The sequence below is a fragment of the Mytilus trossulus genome, unplaced genomic scaffold, assembly GCF_036588685.1.
Source record: "Mytilus trossulus isolate FHL-02 unplaced genomic scaffold, PNRI_Mtr1.1.1.hap1 h1tg000343l___fragment_1__unscaffolded, whole genome shotgun sequence".
NCBI lineage: Eukaryota > Metazoa > Mollusca > Bivalvia > Mytilida > Mytilidae > Mytilus > Mytilus trossulus.
The window spans coordinates 73,823-101,300 of NW_026963332.1; the positions used below are offsets into that span (position 1 = coordinate 73,823).

The 27,478-nt window shown below is 32.6% G+C and overlaps 1 protein-coding gene across 1 annotated transcript; it reads left to right on the forward strand.

Annotated features, from left to right (window-relative positions):
• Positions 1–76: 76 nt before the first annotated feature.
• On the forward strand, positions 77–17,884 carry LOC134701822 (bifunctional arginine demethylase and lysyl-hydroxylase JMJD6-A-like). Its single transcript, XM_063562940.1, has 9 exons — positions 77–256; positions 6,850–7,061; positions 7,675–7,827; positions 9,574–9,674; positions 10,112–10,207; positions 10,981–11,128; positions 11,733–11,921; positions 12,380–12,543; positions 13,217–17,884. Exons 1-9 carry the CDS (start codon positions 202–204, stop codon positions 13,365–13,367), a joined length of 1,269 nt encoding a protein of 422 aa, XP_063419010.1. The 5' UTR covers positions 77–201; the 3' UTR covers positions 13,368–17,884.
• Positions 17,885–27,478: the final 9,594 nt, after the last annotated feature.

A 27,478-nucleotide genomic window follows, 5' to 3' on the forward strand; every position in this document is an offset into this window, starting at 1 on the left:
AATTTCCCCTAACTCATATGAAATATAAGTTTTCAAACTTTTTTTTATGAAATTCGCCTCTTGTATAAATCTGAATTTTTTATTGATCGTAGAAGTTTACAAATTTTGGTTTCATAAACAAATAAAACCGATTCAAATCCCATTTAACAGCTAGATTTGATAAGTTGATTACCCTAACTGTATACAGTGCAAGAGGTCTGCATGGACCACCGAACAAGGAAAAGAATCCGAGAGGCAAAATCGAAGGCAAGACCAGGTAAGTCGCAAGACCTGTGGCCATGAGTTGGTAGAGTTTAGTCACGTTCTTAGTTTTAAGGTTATTTCATAAATTAGGGTTAATATGAAGCAGGTGTTACCTGTTAGAGAAGATGAAGTCTGTTACCTAAGCTTTTTAATGAGTCATATTTATCTGTTTTTATTCGAAGTATGGCTTCAATTCAAATTTATTTTTACAGTGGACAAGCTACAATGTATTACGTGTTGAACACGGTATCGGGATCGTTTGCCCTGATAACATATTCGCCCTAGGTTCGTTCGCACTGAGTTTGTTCGCCCTAATAGTTAGTTCGCTCTGGGTTCGTTCGCCCTATATTCAGTGGTCTTGTTAGTCCAAAATAGAAGGGCGCCGCGCCCTGGGTGCCCTAAGCCAAGCCCGGTGTGCCCTAAGCCGCTCCCTGTGTGCCCTCAGCTACGCCCTTCTGTCCAAACGCCGTTTTACGAAAAAACCCTTGTGGCTGTGCCGTTTTGGTAAAATTGCCTTTTGTTTCATCTATTTCTTATCAGAAGTTTAATTATATATATATGACATCTGGTGATTGCCCCCAGGTAACCAGGTTATTCATGTCATTACAATCAATTATTGTGGATAAGACTTCAAAGGTGTTAATTACTAGGTGATTTAGTTAAGACAATGTACCTTTTTGTCATAAATATGATGAATGTGTCTGCATTTTATTTTTGATCTCCAACTCACAATGGAAGAGTGTATGCATGAAGACTTTCATGAATTTAGAATTGAATTAACTGCCTTTGAACATACAAAACATTTTATTTTTGATAATCATACCTTTGAACCTCCATGTTTTATACACATTCATAAACATGATAAAAGAAATATAAACTTCATATATGTTTGGATGGTGTCATGCTATCAACTTACATAAGGCCATAATAAATAATAGGTGTGTTTGCCCGATCGCTACCTACCCTGAAAAAAGCCGCCTACTCAAATTCTTTTATTGTCCTGATTTGAAGAAGTTTTTTTTTTAATCAAATAGGCATGAAGACTTATAAACATCTGATACTTCAATTTCTTTTTTCGAAAAAAGAAAAGAAAATGCCTACCTATCTACCCGGCCCACTGTCTCAATCTTTGGGTAGGGTTTGGGCAAACCAAAATATTTTTAAGTGTGGCCTAAATGGAAGTGTGCAGTAAAAACTCTCATCACAAATCACCTTGATGAAGCTACATTAAATACTGTATTCCTAAATACAATGAAAAAAGGTTTAGAAGGCCAAGCTCTAGATGAAAATTTTGAAATACAACTACTCTGTCGTGTACATGTATGGTAAACTATGATATGTTTAGTTTATGTTCTTTTTTTTTGGAAGAAGAGGGTGTGGGGGAGAATAGTAAGTTTATTTTGCCTCTTTTGGTTAATAGTATGAATGTGTATTGTCATGTTTTATGAACATGTGGTATGAATGACTTATGCATCTTTATTAACAATATATACAGTAAAAAAAAATGCGAACTTGTGATACACTCAGGGACGTAGACAAAAGGAATGATCAGTGCCTTCTCCTAACATAAAAAATTGCCCTGCCCTCCACAGCTGGCACCCTGCCCCTTTTGAATTCTAGCTAGAGCACTGTTAATGATATGTTAAATGTACATCAATGAAAGAAATAGCTGCGAAACCATATATATGTAGCTCTTAGGTCCTTATGTTATTTTTTGACTATTTGCGGACCATATCGGGTCCGCAGCTATGAAAGAAATATATATATATTAAAATATATGTATATCTATTTTAAAAGTTAAATACAAAATATTTGCCAAATTTATATTTATTAAATAAAATTCTTGGCTGCATTGTTACACTTTATTTTATAATTACTTTTAATTACTGTTGATTGAATTTTGATTGCTGATTAGGTGTCATATGAAACCTTTGATATCACTGATTGTTATATAAATTGTCTTTGGTGGATTAATAATGAGAATAACATTTTTCTCAAATAAAATAGTCAGCTTGGATGGGTAAAATTCAGTTTGAAATATAAAAAATAAAAAAAGGATGGGTAAAATCACTGATGACAAGTGATCAATGTACAGTGCTCAGTGTGACTGTGTTTTTGAAACATTGTGTATTTGTTTCACAAATATTAATTCTATTTCGTGTTTTTAAATATTTGTTTAGGAAATAAATGTGTGCGAAGTACAGTTCGGAATTGATCTTGTTATAACTGTTACTGAACATTTTTAAATTGTCAAAATGTATCAACAAAGATAAATTGTAGACTGACTTCAACACATTCAATTATATACACACAACACGGCAACACTATACTAAAAAATAAAATCAGGGCGAAAGAACTCTGGCAAACAGATATTAGGGCGAACAGAAACTAGGGTGAACCTGCAGAATCAGAGAGGACGGACCCGGATTCGTTTGACACGAATGTTGAAACTTATTTTCATACAAAGTTTTTGCATTTTTTTCTTTATCAGATTTGTGCTTGAATATAAAAAAGAAGATGTGGTATGATTGCCAATCAGACAACTGTCCACAAGAGACCAAAATGAAGATCATTATTCACCATGTTTCTTGAAATTGATCATGTTGATAAAGGCTACATGTGGATCTGGTTTTTTTCTTTTTTTCTTGTTTGTGAATTTCGTCTTTGTCCATGGACACAACCCCCAGTTTGAAAATTATAAGACGATGTCATGTGATGTTTGTGATAGTCGACATCGAACTAAAATTTAAGAAATGACAAAAGAGCATACTTAACATACTGTTATAAAGGGGATATATATATATGTTACAGTAACAATGAGTAAATAGGTGAAATTAGGAATTACACATATTTACTAAACATTTCAGTACCGGTAAATACCTAGCCGATTTAGTAATTACATGTTTTTATGCCCCACCTATGCCCCGCCTATGATAGTAGAGGGGCATTATGTTTTCTGGTCTGTGCGTCCGTTCGTTCGTCTGTCCCGCTTCAGGTTAAAGTTTTTGGTCAAGGTAGTTTTTGATGAAGCTGAAGTCCAATCATTTTGAAACTTAGTACACATGTTCCTTATGATATGATCTTTCTAATTTTAAAGCAAAATTAGCCTTTTGACCCCAATTTCACGGTCCATTGAACATAGTTAATGAAAGTGTGAGTTTCAGGTTAAAGTTTTTGGTCAAGGTAGTTTTTTGTCTCGCCTTGACAGAGTCAAAAAGCAAGACATAGGTATGCTTTTTCCGGCGACGGCGTCAACAATGTATTAGTTTGTGATTAGCTCAGTTTTATGGGGAACCACTAGTGGTTATTAATGATAATTGGTATGCAGATGTATTACCATTGCCACATCTCATTGCCATGAAGATTATTTGGCTCCGCCCCCTCAGTCATGGTCTATTGACTTTGAATGGTTTGCTTACTTTACATGTATTAGTTTGTGATAAGGTCAGTTTATGGAGATCCACTTGTGGTACGTCAATGATAATTGGTATGCAGATGTATTACCATTAACACATCTCATTGCGATGGAGATTTTTTGGCTCCGCCCCCTCAGTCATGGTCTATTGACTTTGAATGGTTTGCTAACTTTACATGTATTACTTTGTGATTAGGTCAGTTTATGGAGATCCACTTGTGATGATGTTGAAGTCCAATCAACTTGAAACTTAGTACACATGTTCCCTATGGTATGCTCTTTATAAATTTAATAGCAAATTAGATTTTTTACCCAATTTCACGGCCCATTGAACATGGAAAATTATAGTGCGAGTGGGGCATCCGTGTACTTTGGACACATTCTTGTTACTAGTTGTTTCAGTGATAACTGGTATTCACTGACTTTCTTTGGCATTTTTACAGCTATTTACTAACTTTTAATTTTAGCTTTACCTTGTCGTCCGTCGTCGTTAACCATTACAAAAATCTTCTCCTCTGAAACTACTGGGCCAAATTAAACCAAACTTGGCCATATTCATCATTAGGGTATCTAGTTTAAAAAGGGTGTCCGGTGACCCGGCCAACCATCCAAGATGGCCGCCATGGCTAAAAATAGAACATAGGGGTAAAATAGGGGTAAAATGCAGTTTTTGGCTTATAACTCAAAAACCAAAGCATTGAGAGCAAATCTGACATGAGGTAAAATTGTTCAACAGGTGAAGATATACTTGCCCTGAAATTTTCAGATGAATCAGATAACCCGTTTTTGGGTTGCTGCCCCTGAATTAGTAATTTTAAGGAATTTTTGCTGTTTTTGATTATTATCTTGAATATTATTATAGATAGAGATAAACTGTAAACAGCAATAATGTTCAGCAAAGTCAGATTTATAAATAAGTCAAAATGACCAAAATGGTCAGTTGACCCCTTTAGGAGTTGCCCTTTATAGTCAAATTTTAACCATTTTTCATAAATCTTCGTAATCTTTTACAAAAATCTTGAACTTCTCCTTTGAAACTACTGCACCAAATTTAACCAAACTTGGCCACAATCATCATTGCGGTAACTAGTTTAAAAAATGTGTCTGGTGACCCGGCCAACCATCCAAGATGGCCACCATGGCTAAAAATAGAACATAGGGGTAAAATGCAGTTTTTGGCTTATAACTCAAAACCCAATTACCTGCTCTGAAATTTTTAGATAAATCTGAAGACCTTTTGTTGGGTTGCTGACCCTGAATTGTTAGTTTTAAGGAAATTTTGCTGTTTTTGGTTATTATCTTGAATATTATTATAGATAGAGATACAAATGTAAACTGTAAACAGCAATAATGTTCAGCAAAGTAAGATTTTCAAATAAGTCAACATGACCGAAATGGTCAAGTGACCCCTTAAGGAGTTATTGTATTTTATAGGCAATTTTTAACAATTTTTATAAAATTTGTAAATTTTTACTAACATATTCCACTGAAACTACGGGGCTAATTAATTAAGTTCATTAAAGATAGAGATAATTTTAATCAGCAAGAATGTTCAGGAAAGTAAGATGTACAAACACATCACCATCATCAAAACACAATTTTGTCATGAATCCATCTGCTTCGATCCTTTGTTTAATATACACATAGACCAAGGTGAGCGACACAAGCTCTTTAGATCCTCTAGTTTTGTTTTAAAATTAAAGATATAATTCAAGATACAATATTATAAAGAAAGTAAAAGGGTAGGTATTTTAGGGCTGACTTAATTCTTGAGATTTGATATTTTCCCCCTTTTTTTTTGAGCTAACAGCTAAAGTAGGCTAGATACTGGGTTCTGTGAAACCTTTACAATTTCAAATCTGAATACATCGGTAACATATCTCCAGCTAGGGGTTGAATTGAAGGTCACGTGAATATGTATTCAATGAGGTCCAATTATTCACTTGCAAGTGCAAAAATCATAAACCATGTTTCTCTGCTTATTTTAGTAAAATAGATCCAGATTGACTGCTAAAAGGGAATTATAATTTCACTATATAATTTCCATTAATGATTTACAATGTAACAAACAAAAAAATCATATTTAATTTATTTTATATCTCGTAGATAATGCATAAGATCTTATAACAAAAAAGGTACATTTTAGGCTGATCACTTTTTAAGAGTACTCACTGATGATCTTCTATAGCTAGAACTACCTCAAGTTTTGATCAGCTTACCATATTACAACATTGTTTTAACAGTTAGTAAATAGGTGTAAAAATTCATTTTAAAATTAGTAATTACTAGTAATAACTGGGCCATTCAAGAATTACTTGTATTTACTAAGTACATCGGGGATTACATGTAATTTCTAAATTTTAGTAATTACATGTAATTCCTAATTTCACCTATTTACTGTTACATATTTATTGTTTGGGATATTATTCTGTCCTGAAAGATATTTTTTTCTTTTTTTTTTCTGACCCACAACCCTACTTTTTCATGGGGAAAATCAGTAAAACAACAAATTAAAAAACCCTGGCTTTAGTGTATATGTGATTTTTCCGGTGGCAGTAAAAATCTCCAACTTTTCATACTCTCTTCCAACCCTCCCATTAAAATTTGAAATCTTCTACCTTTTGAAAATGTTAACCTCTAAAAATTTCACTAGACATTGTTGTTTACAAAATTGATACTGCCAGAGAAAAAGTCTGAGAAACTTGAAATTGGAAGAGTACGAGAAAAATGGAAGTCACCATTTCCCGTTCATATTGGTTTTTGTGTTAAAAGATATCAAATAGCCTAGAGTAATCAAAGAAGGTGTTTACAATGGTTTAGGATTAGACTGTATACATATACAACAATACAAAATTATTGGCAATTACCTGGTGATTAACTAGTGACTAGCTAGCTTTAGACACACACCTGGATGATTAAAAGTGAAATTCAATGTACTGACAATGGATATCAAGTTACAGTGTATGCTGAATAAACAATGACTTTAATTGGATGCTGTTGAAAACATTGACCAGTTATATTTATACTGAAACTCAAAGACAAATGTCTTAACGGAATCAAATGGATATTTATGGCATGTTTTCTATCCAAACCAATGGAATACCTATATGAGTATGTTTGTCTTTGAAAATTCTAAATATTTATAATTTGACCAAAAGCAAACTGTATGTTATCATCTCTTGCTTTTTCAGAACTAGAAACAGAGATAAATGGATGGCACAGATTTAATTATGCCAATTCATTTGATTGTGGACTACATACAGTGCATGACAATGTAGATAGAGTTGATGCACGGTTTGTGTCTATAGAGGAGTTCAGAGAAAGATATGAAAGAACATACACTCCTTGTGTTATTGCTAATGACCAGTTAGAATGGCCTGCTACAAAAAAATGGTCAACGCATGTAAGTCTTTACTTAACTGGCACCAGCTGCAATAAAATGGACACCACATGTACACCACAAGTCTTCATTATCTGACAACACATACATGTCTTTAACAAATTTCAATAGATGAGTGTCGATATAAGATTGGAGGCTCTAAATAGCATGAATAGTTCTGTGTCTTAATAAGTTATTGGTATATTTAGTAGAAACTAACAAAGACATGCCATGGATATTTTGAACAAAGACTATTAAAACCAAATTTCAAGACAAAAACAATTATTACGATTTTACAAATAACAGTTACTGACTTTCCTGACTTGGGACAGGCACATCAGTATGTGATATGTCTAAGCTTCATGTAGTTTCTCAAGATCCAATCTGCACCCTTCTAATCTATTTCAATGGAAATAAACAACTTACAAAATGTACATTTAAGAACATAACACAAAATCAGCTATTGAATAAGAAAAGCACTTGCCTCAATGATAAAAAATATTAGATAACACAAACACAAATATTTGTACATGCAAAACAGTAATTATAATAAACCAAACTTTATTCATAAAATTTTCAAACTAACTGAAAGCAGTGTACTTTTTTTAATTTTTAAATATTTCAAAACATTTTTCAGAGATTATCCAAGAAGTTTAGAAATCAGAGATTCAAATGTGGTGAAGATGATGATGGATATTCTGTCAAATTAAAGATGAAATACTTTGCAGAGTATATGCATGACAATACAGATGACAGTCCACTGTATATATTTGACAGTGGATATGGAGAGGTACAGTATATGCATGATAATACCAGTGTTCTCCCCAGGCCGTGTTAGCTTACGTAATTTACCGCGGTGGTATTGGGCAGACTGCAGCGCTATCCAATCAAAACTCAGCGCTATTGTTTTTGAATTTTCAAACTTCCTGTATTATTTTGTACCCTTTCCGATCACATGATCGCCTGGTTGAATTACCTGAGAGATCGTTAATTCACCCAACAGAGTGAATTATTGAAGGGGCCAGTTCTATACATGAACAAAATGGTGCCATTTGCCAAACTTTTACTGTCAGATAAACTTTTCCTTCCTCAAGTTTTTCGCTTTAAAAAGATGAAGAAACTTCAGAACAGGATTGAACAGTGCTAACAGAGACATATAACACATGTCTCTTGTGCTGAAAAGTTCATTGATAAAAGAAGTTTTACCCCTTCTAGGACAACGTGGTCACGACCATTTTTTGGACCATCTACGATTATTTCATGATTTTTTTTTACGTTTACAACCGAACTGTTGAACCTGTATGCTTTCAGGAAGCATCCCTGTTATCATGGGATTAATTAAAAGCCCGTATTTTGCGATTGCTTGTCCATCCATCACTCTTTTCCAAATGGATATAGAGAATAAAACGAAACAAAAATTTGTGTAAATATATAGAAAATAACGATATTTGTCAACCAATCATCAATATATATATATATGAATAAAAAAATGTTTTAAATTTAATGTCAACAGAGGATGGCTTGGATAAGGAATGGCATTTAATGCTACATAAGCCACAAATGTAAACAGGAAGTTATGTAAGTCAGTAAGGGAGATAATTTGGGATGGAAAGTCCTAATACATAACATATGTACAGGTTGAGGATGAACACGTATGCGGCCACTTTCATTTTTGACAAAAAACATCTGAAAAGTGACATTTTTTGGTATATTTGATAAATTTTTCATATTTAAGCTAGAATCAGAGTGTTTTAATGAGTAAATAAGTTGAAATCTTTCACATAAACTAATCGAATAAACTGAAATAGACACTGAAGTGTTTAAAAAGTGTCCAAAATCTTTCATCAGATTAACCGGAAATTGGAGGCCAAAATCTACCCTTCGGGACCTACTCCTTTAACCTCTTTTTATGCCCACCTACGAAAGTAGAGCCAGAGGGGCATTATGTTTTCTGGTCTGTGCCTTCGTTTGTTTGTTTGTGCGTCTGTTCGCTTCAGGTTTAAGTTTTTGGTCAAGGTAGTTTTTAAAGAATTTGAAGTCCAATCAACTTGAAACTTAGTACACATGTTCCCCATGATATGATCTTTCTAATTTTACTGCCAAATTATAGTTTTGACCCCAATTTCATGGTCCACTGAACATAGAAAATGATAGTGCCAAGTTCAGGTTAAAGTTTTTGGTCAAGGTAGTTTTTGAAGAAGTTGAAGTCCAATCAACTTGAAACTTAGTACACATGTTCCCCATGATATGATCTTTCTAATTTTAATTCCAAATTAAAGTTTTGACCCCAATTTCATGGTCCACTGAACATAGAAAATGACAATGCGAGTGGGGCATTCGTGTACTATGGACACATTCTTGTTAAAACTTATTTTTAGACCACAAGTAAAATAAATTATATTTAATACCTACAAATAACTTGTCAAAGGTCATTGGGTCACTTAAATGTAAAATCTCAAGTGATGAATATTTAAATGATAGAATTGCTTTAGGTTTGTTACCCTTGCAAGGAACTAAATTATTGATTTTTTTTTAGCATCCAAAGAGAAAAAGACTGCTTGGAGATTATGATGTTCCAAAGTATTTTAAAGATGATTTGTTTAGTTATTCTGGTGAAGGAAGAAGACCTCCATACAGGTAGGACAAATTCTACAATTAAGTCACATATCTGATAATATCAGTCCATTCCTATAAGGATTTATTGTCCTCACAAGATATTTTTTTAGTATATTTTTTTTTAAATTTGGAGAAAAATATAGTCGTCGGAAACTATAAACAACAAAAATCATCAGCAAAAAAGATAATTTAAGTTGTGAATAAATATCCTGTCCATAATGTCAGAGTGTGCCCATTGCTGAAGTTGCACATATTTACAGGTGAGAAACACAGGCTTTTCAAAACTTCTTGTTTTAGAAGTTTTTTCATGATTATTAATTGCTCTAAAAAAAAATTACAGAACATAATTACTTTGTATTAAATTTTGTTTTCTTTGAATCCACTTTTTGACTTGGGCTCTTAAAACCAAAAAAGAATATAATTTTACAATTCTAATCTGGTAATAATCAATTTTTCAGGTGGTTTGTTATGGGACCAGCAAGGTCTGGCACTGGCATTCATATAGACCCTTTAGGAACCAGTGCCTGGAATGCTCTAGTCAAAGGATATAAAAGGTAAAATCTACAGTAAACTTAACAACACACCCAATTAGATTTTTATGTGCCATTTATGGGCATTATGTTTTCTGGTCTGTGTGTCCGTCCATCTGTCCGCTTCAGGTTAAAAATTTTGGTTGAGGTAGTTTATGATGAAGTTGAAGTCCAATCAACTTGAAATTGAGTACACTTGTTCCCTATAATATGATCCTTCTAATTATAATGCCAAATTAGATATTTTCCCCCACTTTCACGGTCCACTGAACATAGAAAATGTTATGGCGGATGGAGCATCCATGTTCTGGGGACACATTCTTGTTACTACATAAACATTAATCATTATTATACCCTCAGTTTTATAAAGTCAGGACATATAGTCATGGAGAAGTCCATACAAACAGGAAAAACATGTCACTTAATTAATTATTTATTATTGATTTATTTTAAATGTCATGAAAAGTTGTGAATGCAAGCAGATATGTAAATTGCATATACAAATTATTTTATTTTTAGAAAGAAAAGTAAAATTGGTTAAAGCAGCTAAATACAATATCAAATTTCCCTGGTCTGAGGGATATATTTTAAGAGTTGTTCATCCTTGAAAAGTCAGATTTCAAAATTTGTATTTTCTTTGATGAACATCTTCCTATTTCCCTATGGCAAGGGAATAAATAAAAGTATTTTGGAGTCTTACATTGAATTTTTTTATTGAAAGTCCAATATTATAGAAGAAGTGCTTGTATATCAGTTTAAATTCAAATTACAATCAGATTTAAACAATATTTTTTCAGATGGTGTTTATTACCCACCAATACTCCAAAGTATATGTTAAAAGCCAAGCGAGAGGAAGGAGGGAAACAGAGAGATGAAGCTGTATCCTGGTTTACTTATGTCTATCCTAAAATTAAATCTCCATCTTGGCCCAAGGAATTTGCTCCAGTAAGTTGAATATTAAACCTTTCATGTTAGTGTTAAAGGACTATAATTTTTGGGGCCCTTTATGGCTTGCTGTTCAGTGTGAGCCAAGACTCTGTGTTGAAGGCCATACCTTGACCTATAATGGTTTACTTTTATATATTGTTATTTGGATGGAGAGTTGTCATTGGCACTCATACCCCATCTTCCTATATCTTTAAAAATATAGGTGCTGTGAATAAACAAATAAAAATATTGGCAAAAGCGAGGCTCAAGTTCAATCCATCATATAGTCATTGAATTGTAAACATCAGTTTGTAGATACTTAATGTAATAGTTTTTAATAAAAGTGAAATATTTATAATATTTTATGTTAACTAGGACTATTTTGTTTGCATGAAATTTTCAAAGACCTTAATGAAATCTCTCTCATTGCCAAAGGAATTGGTCCCACAGGAGAGATCACTTTTCTTTTAAAATCCATTTAATGAATATTTAAGAACACTTTGCTTGATAATTTTTTATCATAGAATTTAATGAAATGTCATGGTTTTAGAAGATGGTCACGACTTTTTATCTAAATTTCAAATATGGGATAATTTTAAATTTGTTTGTTTACCTTTTTCAGTTGGAGATTCTCCAGGGACCAGGAGAAACTGTATTTGTACCAGGTGGTTGGTGGCATGTTGTTGTTAATTTAGAGGATACTATTGCTGTTACACAGAACTATTGTAGTGTTGTTAACTTTCCAATTGTATGGCATAAAACTGTTCGTGGTCGTCCAAAGTTATCAAAGAAGTGGTACAAAACATTAAAGGTATAATTACTTGATAGCAAATTTATTTATTATTTGTTTCATTTAATAAATGGTTCATTCATTTTACAGTGACTGCATTGTTGTTTTCTTAGCTTTGCACACCCTATGGTTCATTAAAAATTAGAATAAAATTTATGAAAGGAACTATTCAAAACAGAAAAAGGAATACATATGTAGTACATGCATGAAGATATTTGTTAAACGCTTTAAACTATTGAAAATCACTACAAATTTTAAAAGGAATATAATCATAATACACTTATTTTATGTTGTATAGATGTAGTTGTTGGTGCTTTCTATATTTTTCTCTCTAAATGTTTAAAAGATTTATGCTCCTTCACCCAAACTAATTATCTGAAAGGTTCTTTAGAAAAGAAAAAAATATATAATGGAAGTACAACTCCCAAGCCATGTTTCTACATATAATCCAAGGTACTATTTCTATTCTGTAATTACAGAGGGAGAGACCTGAGGTAGCTGAAGTAGCAGACAAAGTAGATCTGAAACAACCAACAGGATTCAATTCTGATAGCTCAAGTTCTGGATCCTCAAGTTCTAGCTCTAGTGAATGTAGTACATGTGAAAGTTCTGATGATGAAACACAATCAAAATCAAGGAAAAGGTAAACAAAACTCTGATTGATAATTGTCAGGTATATAGATATTAATCTTATCTGGACAGGTGTTTGGTGTATAATTTTAAAAATGTGAGTTTTCGTAGCTTTATAGAGAAAGTATTAGTTTTTCATACTAGGTAGAGTCAGTTTTTAATGTAACTATCAGTGCTACAGACAAAACGTATTTTTGCTCTGGCAGTATAGATGTGAAAGAATGACTCATACAGGTTTAGCTTATAATGCTATACTGCAAAAGCTGCTCTTGTTCATTCTCTTCTCTGAGAAATTGAATATCAGAATTAAGCGCAAACTTTCCTAACTTACTTTAATTTTGATTAATCAAAAATGACTACACACATTTGATATCTAGATAGGCACTGTAAATAGATATCAGTTTTATTTAAAAAAGGAAAACACATTCATATAGGAAACTGATTAAAGGGGGTTGGAGGGGTTCTGATCCTGACATCCTGGGCTTGAAAACATGAAATGAAAAAGGTCCTGCCCCCCTCTGATTAGTCAAGTGTCATTTTGCAATTTGATACTCAATTCTAAGAGCAAATTTGAATGCTTGTCGACATCCCATGTTTAAATGAAACAGCCCTAAATTTAATTTTTTTAAAATCTGTTGAAGTTTAATTACATTATTTGTACGTATTCATTGCATAATTTTTTTTAGGAAAAGAACTGGAAGTAATAGGTCACGATCAATCACACCAAATGGCACAGTTCATGACTCGCTTCGTCGGAGATCTTACTCGTCAGATAGCAGTGGAGGGAGTAAAACTACAGGCCGGAGCATCTCAAGTACACCAAAGAATTGTAGATAACAAAGATACTGTTATTATGTACAAAACTTTATTTATTTTTGTATCAAGAGTTAGTGAAAGTTGACATCAGAAAGGGTTTAAAATATTGTAATAAACTCAATTGACTCTCAGCTGTTTCAAAAGTAAATGTTGAAATCGTTTGTATATTGAAAAACATTCAAAACCATAGATATGTTTCATAATGTTTTAATTTTCTTTTTTGTCATTTTCAAACAGTGAATGAGTAATGAAAGTGTCATGAATGGGTATTTATTAATTAAAATACTGTGGATTCATAATTATTTGTAAGGTTTTGTGGGTACAGGTGAACCAATGTTCAACCAAAAACCAATTTCCATAAAGTTGTAGCCAGACTTTGGAAGAACCACAAAATAACATATCCATGCAAAATGCAAGGTTTCTGCAATCCACGAAAAAAATGAATCCACAGAACAATCTATTTCATGCTTTGAGACACAATTGGGGATAGAAAATTAAATTTGCATTCTTAAAGGTTGTTTTTTTCAAAGCTCTCTTGTTGGATGTTTTGTAAGACTAAAACAAAGGTTTTGTTATCATTTACCATCAAAACTCGCTATGATGCTGTATAACAAGTTGTAATAGAGATAACCTCATTTATTTTGTTTTAATAGTTCTCAAGAGAAGGATCTTTGAGATTACTTTTTAATTTTTTTGTAAGCTTTTGTTTTTAAATAACTGTGTGAAAATGTTGAAACTGATAATGTTTAAATTATTTCCTATAATTATGTTACATACACAGTTAATAATTATGTTGGCATATAGACTATATTAAAAGTAGTTTTGAAGCATCTTTCAGGTCACACATAATTATTTTTCAAGGTCATAGACCCTTCCATGCAGTATTCTTTCTTCAATTTCATATTTTGTTGACTTTTAAAACAAACTTCAATTTGATTAGCAATTTTAGAGAGAAAACAAACATTATACTTTAAGCATATTTTTAAAAGAATGTGGATACCATTGCCTAAATTTCCAGACAAATATTATTTAAGGAAGCCTGAATATAGTTTCAAGCAGAGAGGTTTTATTCAAAACATATTGTCAACATTGCAGTATTTTCTAGTTCACAATATGTTATTTCAATAGAATTCATATTACATTGATAATTCTTATGTACATAAAAGTTGTTAGCTTTTGTTCTGTAGAAAATTTTATTGCAAGATTAATATTTATGATGTGTGGTTGACATTCAAAGAAGTATTGTATACTATTGATAGGGCATAGATTGTGGGTCTCATTGGGGTCCAAGCTTGACGCGGGATTGCCGATTTTTTGTAAGCGTGACACGTGAAAGTCAAATTATTGTGTCGTGAAAACGGGAAATGAGGTCTTGCGGGACCCGGGAAATGACAAAAAAATCAGAATTGCTTACGTATATAGTGTAAGCGGGATACCGGAATCTGACAAAAACAGTAAGCGAGATCCAGGATCGGAACCCCCAAATGAGACCCCTTAGATTTCACATCTTAGATATTTAGTGTTGTCCATCATTGTTTATTCAGAATCTATAGCATTCAGTTATATTTCACGCATTATGATTGGTCGCTTGAACAATAGATGTTTAGCCAATAGGGTAACATTAATTTAATTATGGTTTATAAATAATTGAACTCTGTCTGCTCATATTCCTTAAGTTGCTGAAAAAAAGAAATTTCTTCAAATGATATCTAATATTTTGTACCAACAATAAAGAGGTAAACAAACACATGAGATGCACAGTTATTTTACTATCAAATTTTCACATTGACGAAAAACTCATTTTTACCCATCACTTACCCACTGTTTTAACAAAAGATACAGTCAGGTTCCTGTTAGAATGAGAATTACTGACCTGAGGAGTTAAAATTGACCTAACCATAGAGCTTTCTTGGTCATTAGTGATATATTATCACCATAAAATCTCATAATGATCCACAAAAGACTTTAATTATACAATGTCATCAAATCATCAATTTCAGTTTTGTAACTTTATACCAGTCATCTTTGAAAGTAATTATTACAAAAAATGATGTAAATAAAAAAGACGATAGTCATTTGTATATAGGTATATGACAGTGAAAAGTCCAGAATCTCTGCTTTAATGGATTTCTAATCTCTGCTTTAATGGATTTCTCCAATTCTAGTGGTTTGTTAGAATTTTGATCTAAACATTTTAAGAACAAAATGTTTTTGCTAGGTATTGATTCAAATATTACAAAACTTACTTAGTAACTGATAAGAATTAAAAATTTCTTATTCATTATGCTTTTTTAAATAATGATCTTTTATCCAACATCAAACCATGCTAACATATCAATAAAGACTTGTTAATATTGTAAATAAAACATAGAATAAACAGAATTTTGTATGGCTATTTTATATCATGTCTAAAATGAACTTCATCCAAATCTTTTTTTACGATTTGTTTTTTTTAAGTCATTAATATTTCAGTATATATTTTGTGAAAACAGCTCCTAGGCCTCAGACACAACTGTCAAGTTCATATATGACCTGATATGGAGAAAAAAAACTGAACCTGTTTATTTTCTTTTTTTTATTAATCAACATGATAAATTTTAACCATCACATCATTGATAAATTAATCTATTTTTTACTTTCATTTGCATTGAATTTTCCTACTTTTCCTACCTTTCATTACTCATTTGTTTTCTTTTTCTTTTTTCTTTTGAGATTGTTCAAATCTCATCAAATACATTCCCAACTGTTACTTTCTATAACCCAGAAATAGGAATATAATATAAATATGATAAATTTAAAAACTTAATTAACTTTTTGGTAGGGCCTTGACCTTACTGACTTTTAGATAGGGCTTCAACCGTATTAACTTTTTGGTAGGGCCTTGAACTTAAATGACTTTTAGATAGGGCTTCGACGGTATCAACTTTTTGGTAGGACTTTGGCTTCACTATGCCTTATTTTGATAACAGGATAACCCAACCCAAGCTAAAGGCAAAGGCTAAGCAAAGATTCATCCCAGATCTGGTATGAAGATGACATTTAATATAAAGGTGCTGTTTTTTAATAAACATTTGAAAACAGGATCAGTGATAACTACTGAAATTATTGAGAAGTGCCTTTAAAAAACAATATTTATTCTGATGCAGACTTCTTATCAAACATATTGTGAATTTTGTGTTAAAATGTATGTTCTTGATTACACAATACAACCTGTTTTCAATAGCTAAATCATGTACAAGGTGAACTATTTTTATACTGCTATAAGTGTAGTCAGATTGTATTGACCAGACTTTTTGTACATATATTGATGACAGTTACTGATTGTATGTTGATGTTGAATTTTATTCTTATGTAAACAAAGAGCACCTGTTTGTGGAATTTTGTGTTTGTGTTTCATATTCTGATTTTCACAGCTTTTGAATGAATTTGGACTTGGCCATACACTGAATAGGAAAATTTCCTGTATCTTTACATCATAAAAATGAAATGTTTTTCTAAGACAATTTTAGATTATTCTGTATGTCATATATCTGTTTTACTACAGAATGAAAGGTCTGCAAAGTCCGTCACAAATAATTCTTAGTCTTTTACAATTTCTCTTAACTACTTGTCATTTAAGGTCACAAATGTTTTGCACATTTTGATAATTAAACTGTAATTCAAAATATCTCGTATTGTTAAAACTGTTCTGTAAATAATGATTTTATGATCACAAAACTTGGTACTTTCAAAATGATGACTTATTTTTTGGGGATATGGGACACAATCCTTCAAAGTACTACTGATTGTCACCTTAAATTACCTATTTTAACCCTCTCACCATACCCCAAAGATACTGGTTATTTTCGGCAATTCATTTGCTGATCATAATGTGTGGCAATTATTCTTTAAACTTGTAATTTGGGTTTAACAAAAATTTTAAAACATTTTGAATCATTAATGCATAGAACATTTACTATTAAAAAATATTTAACTGGGTTTTCCAATGGAATTGGTTTGTATGGCTAATGATTAGTTATTTAGGTCCATGGCTTTAGTTTAGTTCATGCAAAATCTTATGAACTGTTCAATGAATGGTTTTAAATTTCTTTGTAAATGTTGTAACTGATGACAATATGGAGGGCAAATCTAATGTGACCCTTTTCACTTTTGATGTGTAGAAGTAATAATCCAAAATTAATTTGAAAATGGCAATTATAAATTCATATATTACGAACATTTTGACAGTTACTTTAACTTGTTTTGTTATTTTTTAGTATAACATTGATTTTGCGGTGAATTTTAAAATTGAGGGGGAGGGTTGTGGTATGTTAGTACATTTGATATTATGCCACCACATCTTATGACTTCAATATGCATACACATTGTATTATTGTAAAGTTTATCATAAAAGTACCATGCACAAAACCTTAGACTACTTTTACTGTGTAATAGAAGTGTCAATTAAAACATGTAAATTTCTTGTATAGATTCCAAGTTTCCTTACTTGTTAGGAGAGTTATAAATTATGTTAAATATTAAAATTGATAACTTTTGTATTTCTGTATTTGTTTTTCTTTTCAACTGCCTACCATCAAATACTATATATACCATGGTTTTTACGAGTTAACATATTTAAACAAAGGAATCCGAAGGATGAGTTTGTTTAAATATGTTAATGAGTAAGACACATGGTATATAAAATTTGTAATATAAATAAAATGATTGACAGCTTCAAGACCTTCAACTAAGATTGGAAATTGATCACGTTACAGTATCCAATGACATGGAAGCTCGCGCAAGTCACTTGTGCGCCTCGTGTATGATCGTCTGTGTATTTCATGTAATAGAACCCCTGAATTTGCAGAAAGTAAAGAAAACGATTTTTTTTAATTTTTGCGCCCTGTGTATGATTGTATGCACAGGTAATTTCATAATGTCATCAGATTGAAGTAAACAAAAATGACAAGTGACAAGGATTAAATAATTATTCAAATGATGGTAAGAATTGTTTTTTTTTCTTTGTTTTCAATGTATATCATACAAATTAATCATATTTTACAGAATTTTCATCTAATTGAAAAATGCTTTTCTTCTGTTATTTTATTAATTTGATTATTAGATTATTTATTCAAACACAATTTTAATGATAAAACAATGTTTTTAAACAGTGGTGGATCCAGGGGGCGTAGATGGTGTACGTCCCCCTAATTGATCACAAAAAAAAAAGATATTTGTAGCTGGTATTTATTCCTTTTTCTATAGGTACCCCCTTTTTAAATCAAATTTTAATTGAATTTTCGCAAAGTAAATGATAGCTTTACATTTTATATTTTTCAAAACTGAAAGAAGGACACTTACTAATTGTTTCCAAAATTAATGGAGTTCGTAACAATACTATATAGTTTGAAAAAGGTTTCTTAAAATGTGGTACACATAATTTATTGCTTTTTCTTATAAAATGAAAACAAATGAAGATCTTGACCTTTTAGTGCGTTTTCCAGTTTCCTAAATATTTTGGAGGCGGATACATTTAAAAAAAAAGGTGGAGCTTCAGTCATGGAATAACATGAAAATGAACATGTTATACCATGGCTGAAGCTCCTCCTTTTTTCCTTTGGATTCTAGTTGAGTTGCATATTTAATTAGCAAAGTATGGTACAACATTAATTTGCATATAATATACCATGGTTTTCCCTCACCACACTTTTTAAGCAAATTATTTAATAAAAACATCAAAGGAAAAAATCCAATTTATGTTACAAGTACTAATGTTGTTCATTGATTTTCCCTCAGCATATTGAGCCTTTAGATTATCCAATCAAATGCTGTTTGTTGCTGAACAAGTGATATCCTATACATAGCTATACTACTGTACAAAAAATGCTTTATTACAAATCAACTGTTCTGGAAAAAATACTCAACTTTACCACTATCCACACAAAATTGCATTTATAAGCAAATAATCCATTGTGGTTGCTAGATTTTATAGATTCTCGTACCAAAAAAAGCCATGGCATGTGCACATATATATTCAAACATTTTGAGTTCCATCCTTTCATGTTTTTATGCCCCATGCTCCACCTACCATAGTAGAGGGGCATTATGTTTTCTGGGCTGTGCGTCCGTCTGTCAGTCTGTCCCGCTTCATGTTAAAGTTTTTGGTCGAGGTAGTTTTTGATGAAGAAGAAAATTATAGTGGGAGTGGGGCATCCGTGTACTGGGGACACATTCTTGTTCTTTTCTATGCTTTGTGGTTAATACTATCAAATTATCTATTACTTTAATATAATTGTTTCAAACAAACCATTATCATTATATATATTCTTCAAATTTTTGGTTTGTTTCACAGATACTTTAAGCGATTATTCAACTATATTTGGTGTATGGAATTCAGGTATGGTAAACCTTTCTGTCAGGCAAGGATAATCTGCCCTTGACTTCATTTCGTTGTTCATTAGTCATTCTGTTTCTCAGATTTTATAAGCAGGGTTTTAAGAGTTTATAACCTAGCCCAGTCACAAATATGAGCTTTACTTGATTTTACCGAAAATATTGGTAAATAAGAAATACTGTCCCTACCATTCAAGATGATGCAGCGATCAACTCTTCACCATGTTCACATGCAATACAATTAGCATACATATAAAACGAGAAGGAACTGACAAACACACCCGCTTATTTTACTAATGCCGCTTATACACGACAATGAAAAGGAACTGACAAAACATGTTACTACTGCTGCTCATACACGACACCAAGAGGGAACTGACATACACCACTGTTTATACACCTTATGCTGCTCATACACTTAAACGAGAAGGAACTGACATACACTACTGCTTATACACCTAATGTTACTTATACACAACAATGAGGAGGAACTGACAAACACTACTGCTTATGTTACTACTGCTGCTTATACATGACAATGAGAAGGATCTTAACACTACTGCTTATGTTACTATTGCTGCTCATACATGACAATGAGAAGGATCTTAACACTACTGCTTATGTTACTATTACTGCTGATACATGACAATGAGAAGGATCTTAACACTACTGATTATGTTACTACTGCTGCTCATACATGACAATGAGAAGGATCTTAACACTACTGCTTATGTTACTATTACTGCTGAAACATGACAATGAGAAGGATCTTAACACTACTGCTTATGTTACTATTGCTGCTCATACACGAAAATGAGAAGGAACTTAACACTACTGATTATGTTACTATTGCTGCTGATACATGACAATTAGAAGGATCTTAACACTACTGCTTATGTTACTATTGCTGCTCATACATGACAATGAGAAGGATCTTAACACTACTGCTTATGTTACTATTACTGCTGATACACGACAATGAGAAGGAACTGACAAACACTACTGATTATGTTACTATTGCTGCTCATGCTCATACACGACAATGAGAAGGATCTTAACACTACTGTTTATGTTACTATTGCTGCTGATACATGACAATGAGAAGGATCTTAACACTACTGCTTATGTTACTATTGCTGATCATACATGACAATGAGAAGGAAATGACAAACACTACTGCATATGTTACTACTGCTGCTCATACATGACAATGAGAAGGAAATAACAAACACTACTTATTATGTTACTACTGCTGCTCATACATGACAATGAGAAGGAAATGACAAACACTACTGCTTATGTTACTACTGCTGCTCATACATGACAATGAGAAGGAAATGACAAACACTACTGATTATGTTACTACTGCTGCTCATACATGACAATGAAAAGGATCTTAACACTACTGCTTTATTACTACTGCTGCTCATACATGACAATGAAAAGGATCTTAACACTACTGCTGCTAATACATGACAATGAGAAGGAAATGACAAACTGCTTATGTTACTACTGCTGCTGATACATGACAATGAGAAGGAACTGACAAACTGCTTATGTTACTACTGCTGCTGATACATGACAATGAGAAGGAAATGACAAACTGCTTATGTTACTACTGCTGCTGATACACGACACCAAGAAGGAACTGACATACACCACTGTTTATACACCTTATGCTGCTCATACACTTAAACAAGAAGGAACTGACATACACTACTGTGTGTAAACCGAATGCTGTTGATACACTACAATGAAAAGGTACTGACATACACTACTGCTTATACACCTAATGCTACTCATACATTTCTATGACTGAGAAGAAATTGACAGACAATAGTGCTATTGTAATTACTACTGCTCAAACACTATAATGAGAAAGAACTGACAGACACTACTGGGTATGTCTCTACATCTGTTCATGTATACAATACTATCAGAAGGAACTGACAGACACTATTGCTTATACATGTAACAACTGCTGTTCATACACTGCACTGATAGACAATAGACAATACTGCTTATTTAACTACTACTGCTCATACTCAAATATGAAAAGGAACAGATAGACTCTAATGCGTTTGTTACTACGTCTGCTCATACACTACAATGAGAAAGAACTGACAGAAACTACTGCTTATGTTACTAATGCTTCTCATACACTACAATGAGGAAGAACTGACAGACACTATTGGGTATGTCACTACAATCAGAAGGAACATACAGTCACTTCTGCTTATGTAACTACTGCTGCTCATACATTGCTATGAGAAGAAACTGCTGCTTACTAGTATATATATGAAAATAAGAAGATGTGGGATGATTGCCCGTGAAACCTTACTCTACAGTTCACTAAATAACACAGAAATTAACAACTATATATAAATATTTGCCACCTTACGGATTTAACAATGAACAATTCACAAATTACATACATTATAATTGTTATTGGATGTTAAGTATAACGTAGAGTATAATGTATACAACTGACAAGCCCTGTCTATCTATTGGTTGCTTTTTTTCAATCTTAATTAAAATTCTTGATCCAACATATGAACAAACGATTTTGAACAAGCAAGCCAACTAAACCTTTAAACTACAAACAGTCGGAAAATAGCCTTTAAAATTCTTACACTTTCAACACAAATGGTGAAAACGGTGTATTGTTATCTTACCTCTACAAATAATAGATAAATGCAGATATGTACGTAAATCATATTTAAAAAAAGATTGAAAATGCACGAAAAAAGTAATATATTTTATTTTGCAAGACTTAAATTTATTTACAAACATTATAAAAAATGTCATTCATCTTCATCGCCCCTTATCATACACGACGATCTTCTTTGACTTTCTCTCTGCAGTCTTAGCTTTCTGTCGTGTTCTGTTTCATTTACCCTTTCAGCATCCTCAACATCCTTAGGCTTCTTCACTAAATTAACCCATTTACCTTTGAATTTTTGAATCAACATTTGTCTCTGGACTCTCGTTACTAAATGCCGCAATGCGTTTCTCGACGGATCTTCAATATTTTCTTCTGCTTCTTTGATTTGTCTTACACGTTCTTCCGCTACTAGCTTGTTTGCAATATTTGTTGTAACTTTCCGTAATAATTGTTCTTGCATTATTGTCTTCTGTTCTATTACTTTGTTTTTGTATTTTGTTTCCTCATTGTTTTCTTTCGATTCAACGTCGTTGAAGGCGCGTACAAGATTATTTAGTGCTACTTTCATTATTTTTTGTTCTCTTGTTGGGTTTGAATTAGTTGGATGTTCAGACATTCGGCGCCTTTTCTCATTTTCGAAAGCAAGTCTTGTGTCGTTCGCGGCAAAAGTGTGTACTACCTTTGCAAGGGATTCGTCCAGCATCTCGGACATAGCTAATTGGTATTCTTTTACCACGTCCTCTTGCTTATTCTCAAGATTCAGTTGGGCTTCCTCAATATTTTTGTTCACAAGAGATCTTTTGAAATTAGTGTCTGTCATTCCATCAACTAAATTTTCAATACTTGGTGTCCTGTGTTTGTTGTCATAAATTCCACGAAGTACTTTTATTCTGTGTTGACGCTCCTCTTCCATCTCTTCATTTTGTTGTTTTCCAAATTTCTTCCTCATCAACTCCCAGTGAAGCAAATCTTTATTTTCATAAACTATGGACTTCTTTTTATCTTCTTCGAGTCCCATTCTGCCGTAATTATACACCATGACATTGTCGAACTCCCTATTCAAATTTTCAAGTTTGGATAATGCTTCTAACCCTTTATCCTCATAACCGATTTCTAACTGTCTTTCTTGTTCTCTCAGAATAGCCTTCCTAATTGCATAACGTGTAAGCCGTGGTGTAGACCTCTGAAGGTGTGAAGGGATGTCAACATCCCAATGTGTTCCGCCGTATGCTGGACGTTGGGTGGCTAGAACGGCATGCCTTGTGTCCCTCAGATGGTAGTGACCAGGTTGTCTTTTGATACCAATTTTTATACAAGTTTGTGCCTTTGCTTGTTTAAGTTGCTCTTTAAACGACCCTAGATACTTTTTAACTTGAACTTCTTCAACACTATCCGTGTCACTGTCACTTTCATTGCTATACATTTTGGTGGTTTCAATAAGACGTTGACATGGAGATATTCATCTTTCTATGACGCTAACGGCTTTGTACGTCTTACGCTAAAGATAGACGAAGGAACGTACTAAGGAGTCATGTTATATTGTTCAAGTTCAACCACTTTGATTGTAAAGAATGGGAAGAAAAGGGGTAGATTTCAGTATTGGAAATCACAAGGCTACAAAAATATATCAAAAAAGGAAATGGCTATTTTGTCGGCGCCAGCCAGTTATTAAAATATGCCAGTCTAATGGCTCTATTGAAAATATCCGAACTACAGCGTGTAGAAGAACATATTTCAGTGATCTTCAATAGCAATGTCAGTTTTCCGGGGCGCCGGCAATATATCTAATTTGTAGTTTTTTGGCGTTCTTTGAAGAGGAAATTATGATTTATACTTTTGAAAAGTACCACGAATATGTGCATAGTCAACCGACTTTGTCTTGTGATTTGTCCAGAATAAGAGAATAAATATTATACCAATTAAAGGCACATGGTGGACAAAGCCCTGAGTATTATCTTGAATGTACACGAAAAAGAAATCACAATTTAAAAACAAACAAAAATTAGATGCATTTTGTGTCTGTACGTCTATCCTATATTTTGCATCTTCATATAATATAAGAAGTTTCACAACATACATTTAGTACCTTTCATTAGTTCAACATTAACCAGAAGAAAAATGTTGATTTTTTTTATTATTCTTATACTTTTGACGGCAACAGTTTTTTTTTACGGTGAATGCAAATGCAATGTAAGTTTAGCGATCGCTAGACTTTCAATTATGTGTGTAGGTCTCACTGATCATCGTCAGTTGTAGTGCTTGAATGTGTACCTATCTATCAAAGATGGTACGGCCAGCCTGATAATTGTCAAATTAGTGAACAAAATCATCACATTCAATAAATCCTTTAAGTACTAGACAAACAATTTGGCCATGTTGACCTTCTTGTATATCTTTTTTTGCAAATCTTTTGATTTTTTTTGTCTTTCTGGTATAAGTTTCCTAACAATTGATTAAGGCAAACTAATGTTGAAAACTCTTCATCTAAAAATTCTGCAATTTGGCAATTTCGATCATTTGGACTTATTTCTAGATATTTTATTGTGATGAATGTTTTCCATTGACAGTTTCTCTCTATTTCAAAAATTATCTTTGAAGGACAACTGCTTACGCGATCAATTGACGATTTCAAACATGTTGACTTATTTGTAGATCTTGTTTGTCATTTTACAAATTCTCTCTATAGTTTCTACAAAATTGGTAAACATTTTCGTTAACAGTGCAAGGGGCAATAACTCATAAAAGTGGTTAATTTACGGTTCCATCCGTGTATTTGTCCCCAAAAAAGAAACAGTAAAACCATCATGCAAAGGCAACACCTGCTATGAAAATACATTCTCTTAATCAACTTAGTGGTCAACACAACCAAAAACTTCAAATTTTGTTTGCTAAATATCTACATACCGGGGGAAATACTCCAAAATAGATCGTTAAATGTTTCTAAAAATTTCATCAGAGAATGAACTTGACCTGCTGATAATTTTACCAGTAAATTAAAGTTAATTATGCCCGTTGTCGATTTTGTTCTTTTAGTTTTCGAAATTTAAGTCCAGATTTGTGCAATCTCCTTTTTTTTAAATCCACACAAAACAGACCTTGACGTTCAGATATTTTTTTCATGTTTCAGGGTTATCCTGAAATGTTATTTAAATGATTGATTGTTGGTGTTTATTGCCACTTTCAAAACTCTTTGCTACTAGTATATCATTGTAGCAACTTATTTATTGGTAGAAAAATGAATTACCTACATCAAGAACACTGGCAATTATAATCAACTACGATTTAAATTGCACACACTTTGGCACGTTCAGGGTTCGAACTTACAACCTTTGTGGTGACAGGCAATTGATCACTGTAAATGAACCTATAAGAGCACTCTGCTAACATATTATGACAGAAATAGATCATTTTGGTCAACATCTTGCATGTTAAAATATATGTATTCCCCAGAAATTATTCTGTCCTCAAAATTAATGAAACCTTTCACACTGGATGTTAAGCAAACAACATCAATATGTTGATGGCCGTTTGAACAAAATATGAAAACACATAGACATGAAAACTGTCTGAAGATTCCATTTATGCATGTCAGCATTTATGACCAAGCTTTCACCCTTTGAATTATTTCTAAGTTGTTATGCCCTACCTACGATAGTAGAGGGGCATTATGTTTTCTGGTTTGTTGGTCCGTTCGTCTGTCCCGCTTCAGGTTAAAGTTTTTGGTCAAGGTAGTTTTTTTTATGAAGTTGAAGTCCAATCAACTTGAAACTTAGTTCACATGTTTCCTATGATATGATTGATCTTTCTAATTTTAATGCCAAATTAGAGTTTTTACCCCAATTTCACGGTCCATTGAACATAGAAAATGATAGTGCAAGTGGGCATCCATGTACTATGGACACATTATTGTTTATACTGTTATTTGTTCAAAAGTGGATCAAACATGTAAGCTTTAAAAGGATCTGAAACTTCTTGATTCATAATTATTTACCAGTACAAATAATCAGCTGGTGATCAGTTTATGAGTATACGTAAGGTCCAACCATTTAACTCGAACTTCAAGGGGGTTTATTGTTTTTTTTTTAGATAGTCTGACAAAATTATGAATACAGATTTCTCCCACATCATTTAGTGTTAAATATTGAATAAAATAATTTGATAGGTAGCCTTGAAAAACTTTTGTGCTTTGTGCAAAAACATTTTTTTCTGACTCAGACAAAAAACTATAACCTTGAAGTTAAATGGTTGCTCCCTAATATAAAGAAACTATTTTTAAATTCCTAAAATAAAAGTTGAAATCTAGTGAAAATTCAGTCAGCTTTAACTACAATAACTCCTTTCACATTTTATGAGAGTATCTGTAGAGTGAATGAGCTACCATATACAATGCTCCAGACATAGTGGAAGAACGTTTACTGATCTTTAGGAATAGCTTTTTATCCTTTGAAGGAAGTGCCATGAGATATGAAGGCCCTATTCAAGGAAAAAGACTGACTGAACTATGAAATAATTGTCTGTGACACCCAGACTATTCGTTTTCTTTTTTCATTTCAGGGCCTTTTATATCTTGCTATGCTGTATTTGTTTTGCTCATTGTTGAAGGCCCTAATGTCACCTATAGTTGTTAACCTTCTGAGCCATTTGGTCTCTGTTGGAGAATTTCCCCATTTGCAATGTTACATCTTCTTTTTATTATAATGACAATGATTTTTTTTCTTTATGACGGACACAAAGTGGTTGCAAAAGCTCATCCATGTTCTTTGGTCAAGTTATAAAAAAAAAAACTTGCTTTTTGGTCATGTGCTAAATTGTGTTTTCTTGCTCTTGGGTCATGTGATGAAATTGTGTTTTCTTGCTCTTGGTTCATGTGATGAAATTTTGCTTTCCTTGCTCTATGGTCATGTGATGAAATTGTGTTTTCCTTGCTGTTTGGTCAGGTGATGAAATTGTGTTTTCCTTGCTCTCTGTTCAGGTGATGAAATTGTGTTCTCTTTGCTCTTTGGTTAGGTGATTAAATTGTATTTTCCTTGCCTTTTGGTTAGGTGATTAAATTGTATTTTCCTTCCCCTTTGGTTAGGTGATTAAATTGTATTTT